This window comes from Pimephales promelas, chromosome 15 (genome assembly GCF_988280905.1).
Source record: "Pimephales promelas chromosome 15, fPimPro1.hap1.1, whole genome shotgun sequence".
Classification (NCBI taxonomy): Eukaryota; Metazoa; Chordata; class Actinopteri; order Cypriniformes; family Leuciscidae; genus Pimephales; species Pimephales promelas.
Window position 1 is genome coordinate 11,058,819 of NC_142783.1, and position 21,296 is coordinate 11,080,114.

Consider the following 21,296-nt stretch of genomic DNA (forward strand, 5'->3'; position numbering starts at 1 on the left):
ACATATCCCGAAGGGGACATGCTACCAGCTGCCTACCGAAGGGAGGACTTATGAATACACATATGGCCACATAGGAACGCATATGGAACACTGGAGTACCAACCGCAGGTGGCTACTGATTTAAACTCCAGGGGTGGCAGATGGCTTGCCAAGGGAAGACACATGCTCAGAGAGGCTTACAGTGGATAATGCACATGAGACGGTTACCATGGGGAACCGTGCGCATGGAGGCACCTAGCTAGCATCCAGAGCAACGCAGTGGTGCCCGCATCGTCGGTGCTGGAGGACTCAAGACTTCAATGGAAGAACTGAGGAAATATCGCACTTATCCAGTCCGGGGAGTGGAGTGGCGAGCAAGCGAAGACACCTGAGCGGATCCAGAACTGGCCGAAATGAGTACGTGAGAGGATACCGGCTCAATTCGCAGATTATAGAATCTGGCGAAGGTGTTGGGTGTCGCCCAGCCTGCAGCTCTGCAGATGTCTGTTAGCGAGGCGCCGTGCGCTAAAGCCCAAGAGGAGGCTACACTCCGAGTGGAATGGGCCGTCACCCCAAGGGGGCACGGAAGGCCTTGCTGCTGGTAAGACAAAGCAATGGCATCCACTATCCAGTGGGACAGCCGTTGCTTTGAGAGAGCCCTTCCCTTCTGGCTCCCCCCATGACAGACAAAGAGCTGGTCTGAGGTCCTGAAACACTGCGTTCTGTCGACATAGGTGCGGAGAGCACGTACCGGACAGAGCAGTGCCAAGGCTGGGTCTGCCTCCTCCAGGGGCAGCGCTTGCAGGTTCACCACCAGGTCCCGGAGGGGAGTGGTAGGAACCTTGGGCATATATCCAGGCCGGGGTCTCAGGAATACGTGAGAGTAAGCCGGCCCGAACTCCAGGCACACTTCGTCAACAGAGAGTGCGTGCAGGTCCCTTACTCTCCTGATGGATACCAATGCAATCAGGAGTGCTGTCACATAGGACAGGGCAAAAACTCTACCGACTGCAAAGGCTCCAGGGGAGGCCTCTGCAGAGCACCCAGGTCTACTGAGAGGTCCCCAGAGGGCAGGAGGGGAGGGAGGCGGATTTAGCCCCCTCACTCCCCTCAGGAACCTGATGACCAGGTCATGCTTCCCATAGACTTACCTTTCACTGCATCATGAGACGCGGCAATGGCCGCGACATAAATCCAAAGGGTGGAGGGCGACAGCCTGCGCTCCAACCCCTCTTGCAGGAAGGAAGCATGACTCCGATCGAACATCTCCGGGGGTCTTCTCAGCGAGAAGAACACCAATTGACGAAGAGGTTTCACTTCAACGCATAAAGGTGTCACGTGGACGACGCTCTTGCGGAAGTGATGGTTGCCGCCACCGCAGGTGGCAGCGAACTCAAACCTGCCTCGTCCCGTCCTGGAGCCACACGCGCAGCCTCCAAGATCGGGACGAGGGTGCCACAGAGTGCCCCGTCTCTGAGAGAGTAGGTCCGGTCTCAGAGGAATAGGCCAAGGAGGTGCTGTCGCGAGGAGCAAGAGTTCGGAGAACCACGTCTTGGTGGGCCAGTAGGGGGCTACCAGCAAGACCTGCTCCTCGTCCTCCTTGATCTTGCACAACACCCGTGCAAGGAGGCTCACTGGGGGAACGCACACTTGCGTGGGCCCCGTGGCCAGCTGTGCGCCAGCGCATCCGAGCCGAGAGAGCCGCGGGTCAGAGAATAAACTGGGCGCAGTGGGACGAGTCCCGAGAGGCGAACAGGTCTAACTGTGCCTCCCCGAACTGGTCCCAAATCAGCTGGATCGACTGGGGATGGAGTCGCCATTCGCCGGAGATGGGACGGGCCCGGGACAGCTCGTCGGTTGCCCGGTTCCGGTCTCCAGGAATGTAACTGCACGAAGGGACCTCAGGTGCTTCTGACTCCATATCAAGAGGTGGCGGGCGAGCTGCGACAACCGGCGCGAGCGTAGACCCCCCTGGTGGTTGATGTACGCTACTGCCGTAGTGTTGTCTGAGCGGACAAGCACATGCTGGCCCTAGAGCACGCTCGGAAGCGGTGCCGGGCGAGCCGTACTGCCAACAGCTCGAGGCAATTGATGTGCATGAGGCGCTGGGCTCCTGTCCAGGAACCGGCGGCTCCATGCCCATTGCACATGGCACCCCAACCCGTGGTAGACGCATCCGTGGAGACAACGAGATGCCTGGAAACTCGCTGAATAGGGACCCTGTCCGTAAAAAGCTGAGGTTCGACCACGGGAAGAAGGATCGGCGGCACGTCGGAGTCACTGGAACTCGGAGCGAGCCGCGATGCCATGCCCACCTCGGGACTCGATCGCGAAGCCACAGCTGAAGCGGTCTCATATGAAGCAAACCGAGCGGCGTTGCCGCGGCCGCGGATGCCATATGCCCCAGGAGCCTCTGAAATAGTTTCAGTGGAACCGCACTCTTGCCCTCGAACTGTCGAAGACAAGCCAGCAGTGAGTGCGCGCGCTCGTTCGTGAGCTGCGCGGACATGGCGACCGAGTCTATCTCCATGCCGAGAAAAGAGATCCTCTGCACGGGGCAAAGTTTGCTCTTTTCCCGGTTGACCCGAAGGCCCAGACGGGCTAGGTGCCGTAGCACCAGGTCTCTGTGTTCGCAAACCTGAGCTCGAGAGTGTGCTAGTAACAGCCAGTCGTCGAGATAGTTCAGGATGCGAACCCCGTGTTCGCGAAGGGGAACAAGGGCTGCCTCGACGATCTTCGTGAAGACGCGAGGGGACAGAGCTAACCCGAATGGGAGAACGGCGTACTGGTATGCCTGGCCCTCGAAGGCAAACCGAAGAAACGGTCTGTGTCGAGGGAGAATGGAGACATGGAAGTACGCGTCCTTCAGGTCGATCGCTGCAAACCAATCCTGATACCGAACACATTCGAAAATGCGTTTGGCCGTGAGCATTTTGAACGGTAGTCGATGGAGAGAACGGTTCAAAATGCGCAGGTCCAGGATCGGTCGTAACCCACCGGTCTTTCTTGGGGACAATGAAGTAGGGGCTGTAAAGCCCGGACCTCACCTCGGCTGGAGGGACCGTCTCGATTGCACCCTTCGCCAGCAGGGTCGCAATCTCCGCTCTCAAGACTGGGGCATTGCCACCAACCATCGTGGAGCGAACTCCCCTGAAGCGGGGAAGAGACCGTGCGAACTGAATCGCGTAGCCGAATCCGATCGTTCTGATGACCCAGCGGGAACCCCGGGAAGCGCTAGCCAGGCTTCCAGGAAGTGAGCCAACGGGGTCATGCGAACCACAGACGTCCCCCCGGAGGGGCAGCGAGGCGGGTCGACCGGCATGCGTGCAGGAGTTACCCCGTCCGGATGCACCGTCGAAACCCGCTCCCCGACAGAAGAGACCAGGGAAGGCAGAGCGTTCCACGGGGGTCTGTTCTGCCGGGGGTCTGGCGACAGAGGGGGAAGGGATTGGCGTAGGCCGGGGACGACACACGCACCCTTCCGCGCCCTCCGAGACAGAGAGGAATGAACGGGGCGACGCACTGGACGTCGTGCGCGCTCATTCCAGTCTGTGTGCTCAATGACAGTGTCAGCTTTTCCTCAACCAGCTCAGGGAGCTAGCTAGAACAAAAGATTCTCCACCGGCCCTCCACCGGGGAAGGAGGGGCCCTGCCACCGCCTCCTGAGAAAAACCATGACACTATCACTGAGCGGCCCGCCTCAGGAACATCGCTTCGCCTGGCGTCTAGCGGGGCACGCGGCCTGAGGGGGGGCTCTTTTCTTGGGACGCTTACCTGTGGCCTCCTCCGCGACGCGAACCGGCTGAAGGCTGCTGCTGGGGCCGCGTGGGAGGGAAGGGAGCCGCAGGGGGGCGTCCTCGGCGGCGAGCTGGCGGAGGCGTCCGAGCCGACGGCTGGTTGGAGGCAGCAGCTGGCCGTCGGGGCAGAGAAACCGCCTTCGTCTGCTCCTAGGCGGTCGAGAAGTGCTGGGCAAAGTCCTGGACCGCACCGCCGAACATTATGATGCTCCTGGACCACAGCGGTGGGCATCACCTGACCAAGGGAGCGAGCGACCGCCTCCGTGACCCGTTTAAGGACAAGGTAGGCGACAGGCTCGCAGCTCGCTTGGTCCGTCACCTCCTCGTGCACATTCCTGAGCAGCTAGCTTTGTAGGTGCTCATCATATGCAGGGCGGAGGCTGCCTGTCCCGCCGCTCTACAGAATCGCGCCGCCATAGACGACGAGAACCCATAGGCTTTGGAGGGGCATCTGAGAGCAACCGCCGGTTGACCGGGGGAGCCCCAGCGTACCCACAGACAGCCGCATCGCCGAGGGGAGGAAGGGCGGGGAACTAAGCACGCTTTTTTATTTTTATTTTTTTTATTTATTTATTTATTTTTTAGTGCGTGTCAGTTCCGCATGCAACTCGGGGAAAAAAGGAAATTGGGGTTGGCCGTGGCCGTAAGGCGGCAGCGTTACCCAAAAACCAATTATTCAGCCGCGAGAGATCGGGATGGGGCGGAGTTCCACCCCCACCCGATGCTCACGGACGCCCGAGATAGCACGGCCATCATCGCGGGATCAGACACGGCGGCGCTGACGCTCCCGAGGGAGGCAACGCGGCCGCATCCTCACTTCCCGAGGAGTCAAGCCCGCCTAGTGATGCTGTGATCGACATCGCATCATCATCTGGAGCGCTGCCCGAAGCAGCCGGTGCCACCGAAGAAGCAACCGACTGAATCGAACTAACGCTCGCTGGCTCTCGCACTGAGGCGGGAGGTGTGGCCCGAGGAATCGTCGGGGCTTTATCCCACACCATCACCGTAAAATCACCAGGTCCCCGGGTCGACGGGCCCCCTATGGAGGAAACCGATCGAGCGGGGGGGACCGGGACTCTCACTCAAGTGAGATCATTGAGTCTCGACCTCAGTGTAGAGATGGTCATGTTCCCACAGAAGGAAAATGAGTCATCCACGAACGCTGCTGCTGCATGCTGAATGCCCAGGCATACAAAGCAGCGATCGTGACCATCAGATGACGACAGAAATCAATCACACCCAGAAGAGCACGGGCGAACCGTCTTTAAAAAGACGTGCGCGTGCAGCTCTTTCAATGAGAGGAGGAAATTCACTCTTTCAGCGCTGAAGCGACCAGGGAGAAGCGCAAAGTCTGGCAGACCACTGCTCAGATCGCAGGCGATGCAGAATCTCGCTGGGTACCGCCGTCACACCAACACTGAAGAGGACGCTCGTCTCGAAGAGTCTTGAACAGTGCTTTCAGGAGTGAAGAGGTTCTCTTGGCTCCGAAGCGAAAACATACTGCGGTTGCGTTCACTTCCTCCTTTTATACTCACGGAGTAGGGCGGAGTACGCTATGCAAATTTCCGCAGCCCCAAGGCATTGCATGCCATTGGCTCGTGTTTTAATACTCGAAGAGGATTGGCTTTCTATGCGAAACCCCCAATCTCCGTCACTTCTGACGTAACTCGAAGTGACTACGAAAGGGAACAATATTTTTATTTCAATATTTTTTGCTCCCCACATTTGAGAACCATGCCCATAGCCCTAAACTTACCTATCACAGAAAACGTCCTACATTTTTACATTTACAAAAAAAAAAAAAAAAAAAAAACAAACAACATATTTCTATAGGATTTATATATTTATATCTATTGGATTTGGGGACAAAAAATGTTGTCAGAGAGTAAACAATTACTGTACAATTACTGTAAACAATTATTATCCTAGACATTTGGCCACAAGTCACAAGACTCTTCAAACTCTTTGCATATGAGCTAATTAAACCATATTCATTTGTAATTATGATAGAACAGTATACACTCACCTAAAGAATTAGGAACACGTGTTCAATTTCTCATTAAGTTATCTAATCAACCAATCACATGGCAGTTGCTTCAATGCATTTAGGGGTGTGGTCCTGGTCAAGACAATCTCCTGAACTCCAAACTAAATGTCAAAATGGGAAAGAAAGGTGATTTAAGACATTTTGAGCGTGGCATGATAGTTGGTGCCAGACGGGCCGGTCTGAGTATTTCACAATCTGCTCAGTTACTGGGATTTTCACACACAACCATTTCTAGGGTTTACAAAGAATGGTGTGAAAAGGGAAAAACATCCAGAATGCGGCAGTCCTGTGGGCGAAAATGCCTTGTTGATGCTAGAGGTCAGAGGAGAATGGGCTGACTGATTCAAGCCGATAGAAGAGCAACTTTGACTGAAATAACCACTCGTTACAACCGAGATATGCAGCAAAGCATTTGTGAAGCCACAACACACACAACCTTGAGGCGGATGGGCTACAACAGCAGAAGACCCCACCGGGTACCACTCATCTCCACTACTAATAGGAAAGAGAGGCTACAATTTGCAAGAGCTCACCAAAATTGGACAGTTTTGAAGACTGGAAAAATGTTGCCTGGTCTGATGAGTCTCGATTTCTGTTGAGACATTCAGATGGTAGAGTCAGAATTTGGCGTCCATCCATCATGCCTTGTTACCACTGTGCAGGCTGGTGGTGGTGGTGTAATGGTGTGGGGGATGTTTTCTTGGCACACTTTAGGCCCCTTAGTGCCAATTGGGCATCGTTTAAATGCCACGGCCATCCTGAGCATTGTTTCTGACCATGTCCATCCCTTTATGGCCACCATGTACCCATCCTCTGATGACTTCCAGCAGGATAACGCACCATGTCACAAAGCTCGAATCATTTCAAATTGGTTTCTTGAACATGACAATAAGTTCACTGTACTAAAATGGCCCCCACAGTCACCAGATCTCAACCCAATAGAGCATCTTTGGGATGTGGTGGAATGGTACCTTCGTGCCCTGGATGTGCATCCCACAAATCTCCATCAACTGCAAGATGCTATCCTATCAATATGGGCCAACATTTCTAAAGAATGCTTTCAGCACCTTGTTGAATCAATGCCATGTAGAATTACGGCAGTTCTGAAGGCGAAAGGGGGTCAAACACAGTATTAGTATGGTGTTCCTAATAATCCTTTAGGTGGGTGTATAATACAATATAATCATTTTTTTTTTTTTTAATTAACTGTAATAGTTTGCAAATGGACCAATTTGTAAGATGTAAACAAAAATGGTCCAGAAGCACTTCCTGTTTCAGTTTTTTAACACTACATAAAAGCTGGGATAAAATACAACCAACAGAACATATAAAACTGAATCAAAAAAGTTAAACAAACATCTTTAAGATGTTTTCTTTACATGTGAAATAAAGAAAATAGTTACAAACTGATACAGGAAGTGTTTCTGGACCAGTGTTGTTTACATCTTGCAAATTGGTAATCAATTAAGCTGTTTAAAATGCACAATAAATCTCTTATTTATATTTTGACTGAAAATTCTATGCATGGTGACTTTTAAAACGCCAATGATTGGTCATTGCACCCATGTGTAGTTTAAAAGTAGTTTTACAAAACACATCTATCTATGTATCTATCTATGTATCTATGTATCTATGTATCTATCTATCTATCTATCTATCTATCTATCTATCTATCTATCTATCTATCTATCTATCTATCTATCTATCTATCTATCTATCTATCTATCTATCTATCTATCTATACTGTATCTACTGTGGTGTTGTGTGTGTGTGTGTGTATATATATATATATATATATATATATATATATACACACACACACACAAATAATTAATCAAGATTTTTAACGAATCAAAAGCTTTATTAGTTTTTAAACATCTCTGAAAATACATTAACAAACATTCAGTTCATTTATACCAACTTGCATTAGCACATAACAGAACAGAACCCTTCTTTATCCCATAACAGAATGATATTGATTAAAATATGAAGCCTATGTAACATTTTACAAGCAAAAATCCCCAAATAATATGTCCTATTTTACAGCAAGAAAATAAATATGTTTTGAAATCAATACGAACATTACTCAAAATAAAAGACAATGCAGTTTACAGGAGACATGCTTTTTAGTTTGGGCAGATAACAAAATAATATAAAAACTGCTATTAAAATAAAATATCAATATAATGATCATCTATCCAAAACAAATGAGAGCAAATGTAAGTTTCACTCAGATGAACTATTATATACATTTCCAAAGGCAACATTTATGGTTTCCACAAACACATAGTTGATTCAAATTTGGAACTGGTGCCTTTTGATCATAACAGATTCAATTTGATTCAAAACAAATCATTCTTCAGTGTCCACTAGTGGAGGTTTCAAATAAAACCACAAATACATGTCAGACTACTTCAGTTTCTACGGTGCTGTCTCAAGCCTAAAAGGACAGGTAAAGAGAAATTTGAATTAGAAACAAACTTTCCAGTGAATCAAAAGCATGTCAAATTCCACTAGTAGAGTCAATGATTCATGATCTTTAAACTTCAGAGTCGGCTGGATTTATAATCAATCAGCTGCTATTATCCTAAGCTTCTCCCACAGTTCAGGAATCAGTACGATGTTGTCCGGAAGTGCTCAAGGAATCACACATATCTCTGACAATCCTCTCAATGGGATCTGTGATATAAACATATGAAAGAAAGTCAAAGTCAGACACATTTGTAAAGAATGTGTAACTGACCCTTTTCACAGACAGTGATGAAGCGTTAACACGGTTATCAACATCACAAATCTAGTAAAGTTTCTCATATTTTCATTTAAAACACTAAACTTTTGTGTAATATTACCTTGGCAGTTAATTACAAAAAAATGAACATGGTTGAGGGAGTGATTCTCTCAATATTTTTTTCCCCTATTGGAGAGTCATGGAAACACTATCATGGATTTTTCCTTTAGCCATTAGTGCAAAAATGACATTTTCTGATATCTCCCGTTCACCACTAAAAGTTTACCCAACTATGATGATTTCCACTTCAGAGAAACTCAGAAATGTGAAAAGGGTCCTTTGACACTATGGCATCACGAGACAGGACACTCACTGCTATACGATGCTCCTTTAGAAGTCGTTGGACTCTTGTCTGATCAATCAGAATGGCAATGTCACCCAAAGGTTTGTCCAGATCTTCAGAATATCTCTGGATCAGAGAGAAAGGCACTCCGTAACGGCCATGCTGAAACACAAGAGAGATCAAGAAACTATAGTACTTTGTACGCACAGATCGCACAGAATTTGCTTTGCACTAATCAGTTATTCCACAAGGTGGCAACACTAGCCAAGGCCATTGTGTCACTGTAGAAACCACAACAAAATACAGAAGACTGCAACAACAACAGACGCCAACACTGACAAGCCCTTGTGTGAGGGGTTATGAGATAGCTGAAACTTTAGTCAAAGAAAAGTCCCTGTTTTGTTTTCAGAAAGTTGAATATAACCAACGTCCCTTTAAGACTTGTCATTTCACTCGGCAGCCATCTTTGAAACGCCTCTCTGGCATGCAAATGCAGCTTCTTTTTGAATGGGGAAACATCAAATTCTCCAAAACTGTTCACCAAGCTCGCGATTAAATTTATATTTAAAATCACCAACGAAATATGGCAACAACACTCTCATACATTTTGTTTTTAAACGCTCAAATCGTGAAAGAAAACTAATATTTTTCCAGGCTGGATCAAGCTAATGCGCATGCGCAGTGGAACTCGCATCTAACTGTTTCTAGTAACGGCAGATGCAGTGACACGATGACTTTACCAATCGGCCATTGGCTCTTATTTAGAAGGCGGGACTTATTCCACCATGTTGAGCGTTACACTTTTTCCCATTCAAAACAATATGAGTGATGAGTTTTGTGCTATTCTGTAGTCTTTGGTCAAAGTCCCTTTCAAGGAAAGTCTGTTCACTCGGCGGCCATATTTGCAATGCCTCCAGGCAGCACTTTCGGGCATCCAATACAATGTTCTATCTATTTGAATGGGGGAATCCTGAAATCTCAAAAACTTTTTCAAATCAGCAACAAAATCTGTCAGATTAACTGTCTAATAAATGTTGTTTCTTATGCTCAAATAGCCATAAAAAAGCTTTTTTGGGGGGGAACCGAAGCTTGAAATGGCAGGTGCAGTGATGTTATGACTTTACCAATCAGCGATTGGCTCTTTTACTTAGAAGGCGGGACTATTCCACCATGTTGCGCGTTGCAGTTTTTCCCATTCATGAGTAATACGAGTGGAGCATCTTTCTATATCTATAGTCTTTGCTTTAGTTAGAATACAACCATTTTTTTTTTATCGGCAAAGATGATATTTTCTATGTGTCAACCGCCTGCATTTGTTCTTTATTTGAATATAGAGAACACTTTGAAAGGCTAAGGGTCACATCCTTGGCAATCAAAACAGACCGAAGACAATAAGTGTAAAACATTTTTTATGAAATAATTGCACTATATTTTGTTTCAATAATATTTATTCTTTCACATTTTACAATATTTACCTCTAAATTATGCACCATTTATTTCTATTTAATAAAAATGCTAGAATAGTAAAACAGTTTTTATCCAATTGTCTTTTCAATACAGTGTGTTCAAATTAAATATATGTCCGTGCATTCTCTAGATGCTTAGAGTATTTTCAGACATAATTACTTACTTTTATTAGGTTTTGGATTTGGTTATTACAGAAGCCCTAAAGGGACATGGTGGTGGAAAAAAATATGTGATGGGAGGAAAAATAATGTTAATGCTTTTGCATTCTCTACCCCGACAAACTCGGCATTGCTCGCAAAACCTTTTTAACAAACAAAAAGTAATATGTTTTCCGCTAATTCATATCTTTTGTCTTCACCATGTCCCTTTATGGGCTCCGTAGTATATATATATATATATATATATATATATTAGACATTAAACACAAAATCTTCATTTACATTTTTTTATTTAGCTGACTTACAAGCGACTTACAATTGCTATGTATGTCAGAGGTTGCTCGCCTCTGGAGCAACTAGGGGTTAAGTGTCTCGCTCAGGGACACATTGGTGTCTCACAATGGATTCGAACCTGTGTCTCTCACACCAAAGGCATGTGTCTTATCCACTGGGCCATCACCACCCCATTCATTGTGGCTGATTTGTAGATTGTACCCCAGTGTTGTAGTCGAGACCACCTCACTCGAGTCCGAGTCGACACCGAGACCAGAGAGAGTCGAGTCCGAGTCGAGTCCGAGACCACAGACGGTCGAGTCCGAGTCGAGACTGAGACCAGTGAGGGTTGATTACCTAATTTACTTTTATTTACTTAGAGAAATCCTTTTTTTTTTTTTTTTTTTAACTGAATTTACTTTTTTAGTAAAGTTTAAAAAATATGATCAGTTTAGGGTAAAAAGGCCACATAGTAGGTGGTGTTAAAAGTAATTTTATTACAATTTGTCATGCGCAGTTGCGCACTAGAAAATCACTAATCACTGGCCATGTCAATCAATTTAAAGAAATATTTTATTAACATACATTAATAATCATGAAAAATATTTTTAATTGAACTCGAGTGGATTTGGGAATAATTCCGAGTCCTAAAAAAAAAATGTTCGAGTACGAGTCAATTCCGAGTCCAAATGCACACGAGTCCATGACAAGACCAAGACCATTAAAATATGGTCTCGAGACCGAGTCCGAGACGAGTCTCGAGTACTACAACACTGTTGTACCCGATACAATATTTCATATTTCCCATTCCTTTCCTATCACAAGTGTGACTATTTTCAAAGATTATTTACCCTTTTTTATTCATGTCCACAATTTTTTTTGTGTTCATACACCAAGTGGACATACAGTAAGTCATCAAGTTTTGTACCATTCCAATGAAGCAATAATAATAATAAAAAATTCCAAATGCATTACTTTTGAGTCTAAATGACCAAGAACCACCAGAGGGTTATCTCCAAAGACAACAACTGTAATATATACCATTAATCAAGTCAGAAAAAAACAGATACCTTGTCAGAATATGGCTCATCTGTGAGGTCGATGCCATCAGAGGATAACTTTTCCTCCACTAAAGTCTCCAGGTTGGCCATTTTCCCAGAATGAACTTTCTTGGCCGGTCTGTAAATGAGTGACTTGGAGTTCTTGGGAACTTCCTGGCCAGAGTTCGTCTTAGATGATGTGCTTGTGGAAACCTCATTTCTCCCGACGCCAGTGTCCCTGCTCTTTAATAATGCCAGTGGGAGAGGTTTTGGAGGAATTGGTGGTTTCGTGCGCTGTGTGCTTGGAGGACGATCATCGACAGGAACCTCTTCATATTCCACCACTGAAACGCTTGAGGACGGCTGAGCTCCATATACGATCTCTTCAGACTCGACATTCTCCTGTACTTGACTTGAATTCTCCTCAGTACCGTCAGACGATTGTCCGTGCAGATGAAGTTCCTCTACTGAGAAGAAACGCTTCAACAGCTCTGTTGGACTGGACTGATGATCCAGGGCGCCGCAACTGCGACTCAGGGGTCTTCCTCCGAGGATGTAGGGGTTCCTTCCCAGATGAAGATCCTGCATGGAGTCGAGCTGCAGTGGAAGTGGAAGGTCCGGTCTTGTTTTTGGGCTCAACCTGCTGGGATGGCAGAGGGGTGGGATGGGAAACTCAGGGGAGGAGAGATGGCTTGACTCAAAGCCTGATGAGGACCTGCTTAAATGAGACGTCTTTTTGCCTTTACCTACAGGAAGATTCACGTGGAGAAGATGTGATTCAACATGACAACAAAACACAGTTAAAAATGAGTCATACGAGTCAGTCTTATGCACACCCCTTCAAGTAAAATGTTACCAATTTCTTTTTCAAATATGCTGTTCTTTTTAACTTTCTATTCATCAGAGAGAAAAAAAAACAGTTTTCAACATTGATAAGCGTTATAAATGTTTCTTGAGGAGCATTTCTAAATAATCTAACACAGTCTCATCCCAAGAAGTCATATAACTGACGTCTTGGGACGTCTTTTGACCATAAGTCAACATCCGCCTTTTAGGGTACCCTTAAACGTCGGTTACATGACAATCCCGAGCCGTCATACAATTGACGCTTTACCTTTAACGTCGGTTAGGTGACGGGGTAGGTTTAGCTCTTGGGTAGGGTTAGGATCCGATAACGTCATCTAACCGACGTTGTACCCTAAAAAGGCGGAAGTTGACGTATGGTCAAAACACGTCCCAAGGCGTCAGTTATATGAAGTCTTGGGATGAGACTGCGCTGAATAATCATGTGACACAAAAGACTGGAGTAATGATGCTGAAAATTCAGCTTGTCATCACAGGAATAAATGACACTTTTTACTGTATTTTTGATCAAATAAATGCAGTCTTGGTGAGCATAAGCGACTTCTTTAAAAAACAGTAAGCAAATCTTTTAAACAGCAGCATAAAGACAGATCATAGACTGACGGAAAAGGTCATGCAAAGAGAAACTGATTTGCTGAGCATAGTGATGAGATCTCTAGTTTAAGAATGAACAGAATGTACTGGATGGAAAAGGACAGGAGCAGACAGGAATAAGCAGGTGATTCAGATGAAGAGATCATAGAGTATTTTATTCCATAGCTTCTGTAATGACATTGACTGACATCTCTCCTTCGGTCAGCGACACACACACAGAGCTCAGAGTTTCAGTCGGGTCCATGTACATGGACTCTATACGCTTAGCCACAGTTGCAAAAGAACATGTAAGACATTTGTCTTTCAAAACCTTAAGAACATTTCCGGGTCAAATGTAATCCCAAAATCAAAGAAAAAAATAAAAAAAAGTTACATTTTTGCTTAACAAAAACGATCACTCCATTATGAACTTGTTGCACTGTGAGATTGTCATTAAACACACCCTCAAACTGTAAAAAAAAAAAATAATATCCATATTAATGTAATGCAAAAATTAACTAATTATTATATCTGATTAAACCTACTATCAATATAATCCATAATATTACAATATTACTAGACAATTTCAATTAATATTTCTATTGAATTCCTATACATTTTTATGTTAGAATTAAATAATATTATAAAAATGTATTAAAGTATTAACACGGTTGTAGTGCACTGCTTTAATTTATAGCTAATAAAAAAAACAATGTATTATAATAATGACAAGTATACCACTAAAAATAATAGTTATCGAAAAAACTGTAATGAGAATTTTACTTTTAAATAGTAATTTAGCATTTATGTAAACATACATTTGAGGGTAAAATGTGTTAACTATATATGAAAAAGGAAAAATTGGCTTAAAACAGGCCTTTTCTTTTAATTTAGTATTTCTCCAAGTTGATTTTGGGGTGAAATGTGACCTGGACATGTTTTCATGAGTTTCACTGTATCTCATATTGAATATCTCATGATGTCATAGCAGCTATGATTGTACTATATCTCTTGTCTCTACCTCTGGAGGAAGATGTATAGACTTTTTTTGTTTGTTTTGTAAATATATCTACTTTAGTCTCATACGTTTGCATATCACAAATGATTTTTAGGCACATTTAAAGATATTGTGCAACATCATAGTATTTTTACTAGAAAAATATACACACACAAACAGCAACGTCTCGCAAGCACAAGCAAAAAAAAAAAATAATGACATCGTCAACTCTTCACAAGGGCTATTAAAGGAGAACTCCGGTCAATTTTAACATTGAGCTCATTTTTTTGTACATTTGGAGTGCTGTCAGTACAGACAAAAATGACAAAAATTGGTGTTGCCTACACCGTGTTATCGTCTTTTTAAAATTCGCACCTTGTTGACTTCAATGGGGCATGTTCTAAACCTGCTTTTAGCCTCTTAACATCCTTGATTTGTCATTACGAGTGCACAGCCATGTGGGTGGTGTTATTAAGAGTGACCACGGTCAATCTGACTGCAGTAGACGTGAAAGATATGAATAAAAATGATGTTAATTCAGCCAGCGCACATACCTCTATTTGCTTCCTGTTTTCGGTCGAAGCCCACAGTAGTCGATTGTCGAGTTCACGTGCGGCATCATTGGTGAATATCATCTCAAACCTCCTCCATGTGTTCAACATCTGATTCGGATGAACTATCTATTTGAGCTGATATTTTCAGAACACCACACGGTGGAAGGTTTGAGATGATATTCACCAATGATTGCGCGCGTGAACTCGACAATCGACTACTGTGGGCTTCGACCGATAACAGGAAGCAAATAGAGGTATGTGCGCTGGCTGAATTAACATCATTTTTATTCATATCTTTCACGTCTACTGCAGTCAGATTGACCGTGGTCACTCTTAATAACACCACCCACATGGCTGTGCACTCGTAATGACAAATCAAGGATGTTAAGAGGCTAAAAAGCAGGTTTAGAACATGCCCCATTGAAGTCAACAGGGTGCGGATTTTAAAGAGACGATAACACGGTGTAGGCAACACCGATTTTTGACGTTTCTGTCTGTACTGACAGCACTCCAAATGTACAAAAAAATGAGCTCAGTGTTAAAATTGACTGAAGTTTTCCTTTAACATGAGCATGTTATGACTAGGATTCTTTTGTTCGTCTAAACCAGTGTTTCCCAACCCTGTTCCTGGCGGCACACCAACACTGCGCGAATTCTTTGTCTCCCTTATCAAACACACCTGATTCAACTCATCAGCTCATAATCAGATGGGTTAATGAGCTGATGAGTTGAATCAGGTGTGTTTGATTAGGGAGACAAAGAATACGTGCAGTGTTGGGAAACACTGGTCTAAACCAAAGCAAATGATATTGAACATTTATGTGATCAGAATTTCAAGCTGTAACAGTGAATAATGTTGATTTAGGACCAAACTTCTTCACTCTTTTTGGTTCAACACAAATTCGGCAAATCACGCAACACGGTAGAAACTCGGTTCTCGAATGGAAATGGGACTGAGGTGAAATCTCAATGCAAAGTCACGTCACAAGTAACTGATGCTGTGGATGAGAGATGCTCTGGTCCGCTGAAAGCTGGGAATGAAAGCAGGTGTCGTCCTCACAGCAGAGAGAGGAGTGAAAGCAGAGGACTGTATTCTGGAGCATGCAGAGATCACAGAGAGGAGGAAGAGGAGGGCTGGAGAGTCACAGGTGAGGAAGGCTGTCATTACCGTTCTCCAGGTTCTCGTTGCTCTCGTAACAGCCCGAGTCTCGAGGGGAGTCTCCTGGTAGGACGCTGCCCTCGGACAGAAGCTTCTCTCCAGATGATCCCTCGCGCTCCGGGTCACTGTTACCTGAACAAAAACACCATTTTAGTTCTTTATTAAAAGATATGAGGCTTATGAAGTCTAAAATGTGGATGGAATTTGGTTCCATTTTAGTATTTTGGTATGACTGATAATTTATATACATATATATATATATATATATGAAGAGTTCAGATGCAAAAGCCTCTAAATGCCATTTGAAATTTTCTTCTAAAATGACCATTTTTATCAAGCTTGTATATTTAAGTTCAGTAATTTCACTTAAATAACAATTAATAGGTAATTATCATTGCCATTTAAGTGAAATTACTGAACTTAAATATACAAGCTTGATAAAAATGGTCATTTTAGAAGAAAATTTCAAATGGCATTTAGAGGCTTTTGCATCTGAACTCTTCATATATATATATATATATATATATATATATATATATATACATGTATATATGCTGTAGACGCAATGTTCTGTTACATATTGTATGAAATGGAATGTTGGATATGGCCTATAATAAATGTTTGCAATGCATATAGTTCATATAAATGCATGTACATGCTTTATGATGCATATATAGCAAAGCAAAAACAAAATAAAAATGAATGTCAAACCAAATCAAATACAAATACCAAATACAATTTTATGTAATACATTGAATGTAGGAGTGACATAGTAACATTTAGCTGAAATTTTGCTTCTTAACTTATCATATTTTCCTTTTTTTCCTCTCACAAAAAAGTAAACAGTTTGAGAGCAAACATTAATTTTTAATTTAATATACAAGATTTTACATTAAAAGTTTTCGGGAATATTTTAATGAGAAATAAACACATATGTAATGTATCTGGGTATTACAATAGTAATATTATTACAGTAATATATTTTTACATTCCTTTACTGACTGACAATTTTGAAGTAAATATTATTTAAAATATTTGTAAAAAATATTTGTTTTTACTTTGTATATATATATACAGTATATATATATATATATATATATGAATCTTATATCTTATATCTTATTCAATAAAAATATTTACTATTATAAATATATACCAATAGTATAAATTCCTACTGTTGAAATTATTTTAAACGTTTGTTATGCTCACCAAGGCTGCATCAAAAATACAGTAATATTGTAAAGAATTGTTACAATTTGTTTATTGTTTAATTATCACTTTTCTATTAAAATACATTTTAAAACGTCATTTATTTCTGTGATGGTAACTCTGAATTTTCAGCATCTTTATTCCAGTCTCACATGATCCTACAGAAATTTTGGAGTCCAAAAAACATAATTTTTTTTTTCATGATTCTTTGACGTTTAGTGTTTATTTGAAATACAAACATTTGATAACATTATGTCTTTACGGTCTGTATTGCTGAATAAAATAAATGATTTCTTTATTTCAAAACTTACTGACCTGAAATGGTAAACACTAGTGTATATATTAGACTTTTATAGAGACTAATAAATTCTTTTAGTGACTTAAATATGGTGCTGATATATTTCTCACTAATTCTATTGTTAGCACTGTTAAAATTAGCGGTTAATCGGGCAGAACAGTAAAACATCTCTTTTATAAGTCATTCTGATTGAATCTGAACTAGTGTTTACATGAAGGCTAAATAAAGTGATCTTGTTGATGTGTGTGTTTATGTGTCACAAGCTTCGCATACTGCACGAATACAGAGTTTCCCACTGTTGACACATACTCTCTCCATCCTCATTTTCTTTGTTTTAAAAAGCAGACTTATTTATTTATTTCAGATCCTATTTAGAAGACAATGAGCTCACGAAGCTTTGTGCCATAAAAAACGCTCCTTCCTGTGCCCAAAACAAGGTGTGAGTCGAAGAAAGCACTTGTGGAACAACATTGTCCTGCAGAACTTAACGGATGATGAGTGGAAAGAGAATTATATTCAACTATTAGAGTCATTACGCCATTTCTACGTCATTGGACATGCACAAAACGTTCCATTTTCGGTTTTCAATCCGATCAGGTGTTTACACGTCCTATCGAATGGATTAGAAAAGGTTTATCACACCCCTTTCAATCGCTTTGGCTATTTTTATTCCAGATTGAGTTGTTTACATGGAGCATTTTCATTCGGATTGGACTTTTAAACCAATTGCAATCAGAAAGCAACGCTCTTAGTGTGTGTGTTTGCGCCGCGGTCGGTCTCTCACTGTCGCACTCCTGCAGAAGCTCCACGGCGGTGAGCAGGACGGCTCTGTGCTGAGGATCTCTGATGTTCAGCTCGTCCAGATCTTCCTCCTCCAACAGCTTAAACGTGTCCAGATCCTCGTAGCCGTTAAACAGGAACGTGGGCATGTGCTCCTGCAGGATGAGGAACCAGGGTTATTATTGTGTATTACAACTAAATTTTGTTTTCATGCTTAAATGTTCAAAAAACACATTATTTTTACATTGTTGCAGCACCTCTCTTCCCAGTCGGTCAGTAACCCGAGTGTTTCCTGAAGTCAAATATGGTCGCGAGTTATTAACACGATAAAATAGAACTTGTGACCACAGTTGGCTAATGATGCTTTTTGGAGACGCACCCGTTAAGTTCCAGTCTCTAAGCCCCTCCCTCTGAAAAGTAGAATGTGCTCTAATTGGTTGACTGGTCCGGCGTACTATGATTGGTCAACAGTTTCGAGCGTGTTTGGGAGATGTTACGATACCAAGAGTTTTCATACCATAACCACGAGTTTCAACCAAGCGGCAACCTCCCTTTCTCTCTTTTGAAACCAATAAGGAAGTGAATTAAACTGCAATTCATCGACTGGCCACTAGAGACAGGCTCCAAAAAGTAGTCAATTCCATACACTAGGCATGGGCAACGATTAATCGCGATTAATCGCATCCAAAATAAAAGTTTGTGTTTACATAATATATGTGTGTGTATAATTAATTTGTATATATAAATACCCACACATGCATGTATATATTTAAGAAAAATGTTCATGTATATATTTTATATACATTTATTCACAATTAATATTATATATAAATATAAATATTTGATATATTAATAACACATTTACACAAATTAATCGTTGCCCATCCCTACAAAATGCATGTTAAAACTTTAACGCGAGCCCCTGTGCAGTCGCAGACTTGGCACTGCTAGTAGCATATAACATTAGCTCTCTAAGCCTGAGCTAACTCGTTCACGTCACGTCAAGCTAGGTGGGCGTGGTTTCAGCAACCAGGCTCCTCAGCTCCACCCACGTCCTGCCTCTTTGCCCATTTTCAGTTATCCAGGAGTGACTTGTCGCTGCCAAGATGGCTCTGCCCGGCTTTAGGCTTCAGAAATGCTTTTTTCTGTGACGCCACGGACACTAAGTCCATATTTTTTTACAGTCTAAGGTCAAAACACTACTAACTAACTCAACCAGGCCCCACTCCTTTATGTCTCGGCCAGGAATTGTTTAAATGAGGAATATTGTGACGTGTTCATTCCTGGAAAGAGACTACAAAGGAGGCACTCAAACAGCAACATTGCACACTAAAGAAAGTTTAAAATGTAAAAATTAAATAAAATAAATTCTAAATATCAGATAAAAAGCTTAAATTTAGTTTAGCACTAAAATTACTAGCTGGAAATGAAATAAACCTGAACTAAAACTACAACTGAGATAAAAAATAAATTAAACACAATTAAAAATGACAAAAGCATACAACAAAAGTATGTAACGAATTGACTAATAAAAAAAATGACATGTGAAAATTATAATGTAACAAATTAAAATGAAAACCGAATGTATAATATAAAGGCCAATATATTGATATACTATAATAGTGTATAAATAATACTAAAATTTTAGTATTTTTAATATCAACTGAACGGAGCATTGTTGTGTTTTTGTAGTTTAGACGAGACATTACTTTGAGACTGATGCGCTCCAGAAGCTCCTCTACAGAGGTCGGTTTGGGAGGATGGCTCTTCCTCCTCTTCTTCACACTGCGTTTGGGTTTCTCCTCTTCCTCGTTTAGCGTCTCCACGTAGATGAACTTAAATGTTCCCACCTTGTTATTCAGCAGCCCCATCCACGTGCCCATGGGCGGCTTACTGATGACGTCGATCATATCTCCTCTCTGCAAGGCAAACGCGTGCTTTAGATGCAGAGCAAAGGAACTGGCGCTGCTGGAGTTATTTATGAGAACGCATCTGTGTGACCTTGAGTTTGAGGGAGTCGGTGTCGTACGGGCTCGGGGTGAAGTCCGTGTGTACGAGAGCGCGGCCACAGAACGGTCCTCTGTACGGCAGCTCGTCTTCCTCTCCGTCTTCTGATTTCACACTCTCTCGGTTGCTGGTGGATGAATCTGTGGTGCTGACCGTCTGACCGCCTGCCAAAACAACTTCTGATTTAAACACATCTACTGATAAAAAGCACCGTGGATCAACCCTGGTATTCTTTAAAGTACTGTGTATACCGTGGTATATGAATACGCTAATCATTTAGTATCATCTGACACCATAAGGGTTTTTTTTGTTTGTTTGTTTTTTCTTTCCGTTTTTTAATAAATATCCATTTCTTGTCAATTCTGCACTATAACAAAACTATATAACACTATTAATTTCAATTTCTTCTCGAAACAAACAAACAATATTTAATGTCAGATTATAAGTAAAATAATATACAGTCAGCAAATGATTTTCACAAAGTAATTAAATTATAACACCAATTATAACATCCCCCTGTCAGGTTTATTTTGCATGATGACCAGCAGGCTTTTTTATTATCTATTAATCTATTGTTATATTATACTTAAACATTCAGTATTCATTATACTTTATTATTTTATACATTTTCTGTTGTTTTAGTATTGATTATATATTGTATTTATTATTACATATAATAATACCATAATACCATGTTATAATAATATAACATTTTTAAATAGATTGTATTTCAGTTTTGATTTGATTATTTTTTATTTTTCTATTTATATGAAATGATATATTTTTATATATAGTTATATATTAAACAGTTTATTTCGACTTATTTTACTTTTATTTCAGGTAATAAGGCAAAATTGATAATTTTTCGTTTTGTTATGAAAACAGTTTTAATAGCTTTAGTTTTAGTAAAAAAACAACAACACAGTATTATACATATCTATTATGGGCTTTTGTCATTTGAATTTATTTATTTATTTTTATTTTTACTATTTAGCTTTAGTTTATTTTGATTTCTGTTTTAGT

General features: G+C 42.1%; 1 protein-coding gene across 3 annotated transcripts in view; it reads right to left on the bottom strand.

The window, feature by feature from the left end:
• Positions 1–7,663: 7,663 nt before the first annotated feature.
• Positions 7,664–21,296, bottom strand: part of sash1b (SAM and SH3 domain containing 1b) — a 152,389-nt gene continuing 138,756 nt past the window's right edge. For all 3 annotated transcript variants that reach the window (XM_039673206.2, XM_039673209.2, XM_039673207.2), the window contains 7 exons: positions 20,268–20,437; positions 19,976–20,185; positions 18,271–18,421; positions 15,989–16,111; positions 11,863–12,578; positions 8,925–9,056; positions 7,664–8,502 (listed from right to left, as the gene is read on the bottom strand). In XM_039673206.2, coding sequence (XP_039529140.2) covers positions 8,461–8,502; positions 8,925–9,056; positions 11,863–12,578; positions 15,989–16,111; positions 18,271–18,421; positions 19,976–20,185; positions 20,268–20,437 — 1,544 coding nt within the window. In that variant the 3' untranslated portion in view covers positions 7,664–8,460. The remainder of the gene's footprint in view (positions 8,503–8,924; positions 9,057–11,862; positions 12,579–15,988; positions 16,112–18,270; positions 18,422–19,975; positions 20,186–20,267; positions 20,438–21,296) is intronic.